This window comes from Plectropomus leopardus, unplaced genomic scaffold (genome assembly GCF_008729295.1).
Source record: "Plectropomus leopardus isolate mb unplaced genomic scaffold, YSFRI_Pleo_2.0 unplaced_scaffold3089, whole genome shotgun sequence".
Classification (NCBI taxonomy): Eukaryota; Metazoa; Chordata; class Actinopteri; order Perciformes; family Serranidae; genus Plectropomus; species Plectropomus leopardus.
In genome coordinates, this window is record NW_024633694.1 from 701 (window position 1) to 2,561 (window position 1,861).

The 1,861-nt window shown below is 49.2% G+C and overlaps 1 protein-coding gene across 1 annotated transcript; it reads right to left on the bottom strand.

The window, feature by feature from the left end:
- Nucleotides 1-480: 480 nt before the first annotated feature.
- On the bottom strand, nt 481-1,792 carry LOC121938674 (protein TALPID3-like; the record flags this gene model as incomplete). Its single annotated transcript, XM_042481851.1, has 4 exons — nt 481-874; nt 959-1,118; nt 1,377-1,530; nt 1,605-1,792. Coding segments are annotated over 4 exons (827 nt in total), but the record flags the coding sequence as incomplete, so codon positions are not given.
- Nucleotides 1,793-1,861: the final 69 nt, after the last annotated feature.

A 1,861-nucleotide genomic window follows, 5' to 3' on the forward strand; every position in this document is an offset into this window, starting at 1 on the left:
TCGTTGGATTTTCACATTTCTGGTGGTCCTTGAACACGTCATGCTTCATTATACAGATTTATGAAACAAAATGCAATGACTTTTTTCAAGTAAGTCATGGACAGATAGAGCTGAGTGTCATCTACATAGAAGTGAAATAAAATGCTCCCCCAAAAATGGCCAAGAGGAAGAAAAAAGTAAAGGGGGCCAAAGACAGAGCCCTGAGGAACACCAGAGGTGACCGGAGAAGAGTTCGATCTGAAGTTTCTACGATGGACAAAATGATTTTGAAAATAAAAGAAAAGAGAAAAGAAATAAACCAGGAAAGAGCTAACGATACAAATGGTACAAAAGTTATTAGAGATTTTTCAGTTATTAGAGACTATTGTTAGTGCCGTTAAAGCCTTTCTGAGACATAAAAGACTTTTTTGTTATTAAAGATTTTTTGGAGGAATCAAAGACTTTTTAATGTTATTAAAGAGAAGAAAGTATTCCGGGAAATTACAGACTCTCTGGGCTATTGTTTCTTAGATATTAAACACTTTTCAGGGAAATTTGAGACTTTTTGGGTTACTGAAGAATTTTCTTGGTGATGGTGACGGTACCTGTGAGGGAGGTACCTGTGAGGGAGGTACCTGTGAGGGAGGTACCTGTGACAGGTGCCTGGTTGACGCTGATGAGCAGCTCTCCCTGTGAGATGTGTCTGAGCGCTGCTTCGGTCCCAGCTGTCCCTGTACTGGTGTCACTGGTGCTGCTGGAGTCCTCTGAGGAGCTGCAGGGGGACACTGCTCCAGGCTGAGGACCAGGAGGACCGGGAGGACCAGGAGGAGGAGACAGGGAGGTAGCAGGAGGGGTGGAGGACACCGGAGGCTCCTCCTCTGCCACTGACATCACCCTGCAGGAGGACACAGTCACTCATCACTGCTCCTACATCTCCCAGAATGCACCTGGGTCTTTCCCCTGGTCAGCGTGTACGTACAGTGGCTGTGGGCGTGTCCCCAGGTGATCCTCCGGTCTCTCCTCGTCCAATGGCAGCTCAGTGTCGCCCCAGGCCGGAGGAGGCAGGGCTTCAATAGCAGCAGGAGGACTTCCTGTGGAGGGGGTGGGCTCTGGGCTGGGAGTGGGCGTGGCTACAGGCTCTGAGGTCACAGCGAGAGAGAGACAGCATCGATAACAAGCTCTAGTTTAATGCTATTTATGCACTCTGGTACTTTTACCCCGAATAAAAGTTCTTTTAACTAGAGATCCAGGGCTTAAATAGGGTCTGTCCATTATCTATGAGAAAGAACATTTCTTTCTTTCAAACTTTTTGGGCGATTTTTGTTTTCTTTCAAAACTTCGAATGATTCTTAAAGACATGCCTTTCAAACCCGTGGGCCAAAAACTGGTGATCTGACCTGGAGCTGTGATTGGCTGAGCAGACTCGTCGTGCAGCAGGCTGGTTGGCTCAGAGGGAGGGGGAGTGGTCAGGGGCGGAGTCTCTCTGCTGGGCACAGCGGGGCTGGATGGAGGTGTGGGTACTGGTGTGAGAACCAGTGGAACCATTTTGTCCTGGAACAGAACCAGCAGCAGCTTTCAGTGTGTCATCAGATCAGAACACAGATTAAAGACTGAGGACTCTGTACCTCCTCAGGTGGTCCTGGTCCTGGTCCTGGTCCTGGAGCTGGTTCTGGTTCCAGGGAGTCTCTCTGTCCCAGCATCAGGGCTAAGTGTTCAGTCAAAACCTCGTTAACCAGCTGACGGATCAGAGACGTGTCCACGGCCGTGCTGAAGTCCACAAACAGCTGCAGACCTCCTCCTCCTGCTGCCTCCACTGAACACAGAAACACCCACATTCAGGTTCATCTGCACCTGCTCGACTCAACCCAGGACACACTGAACC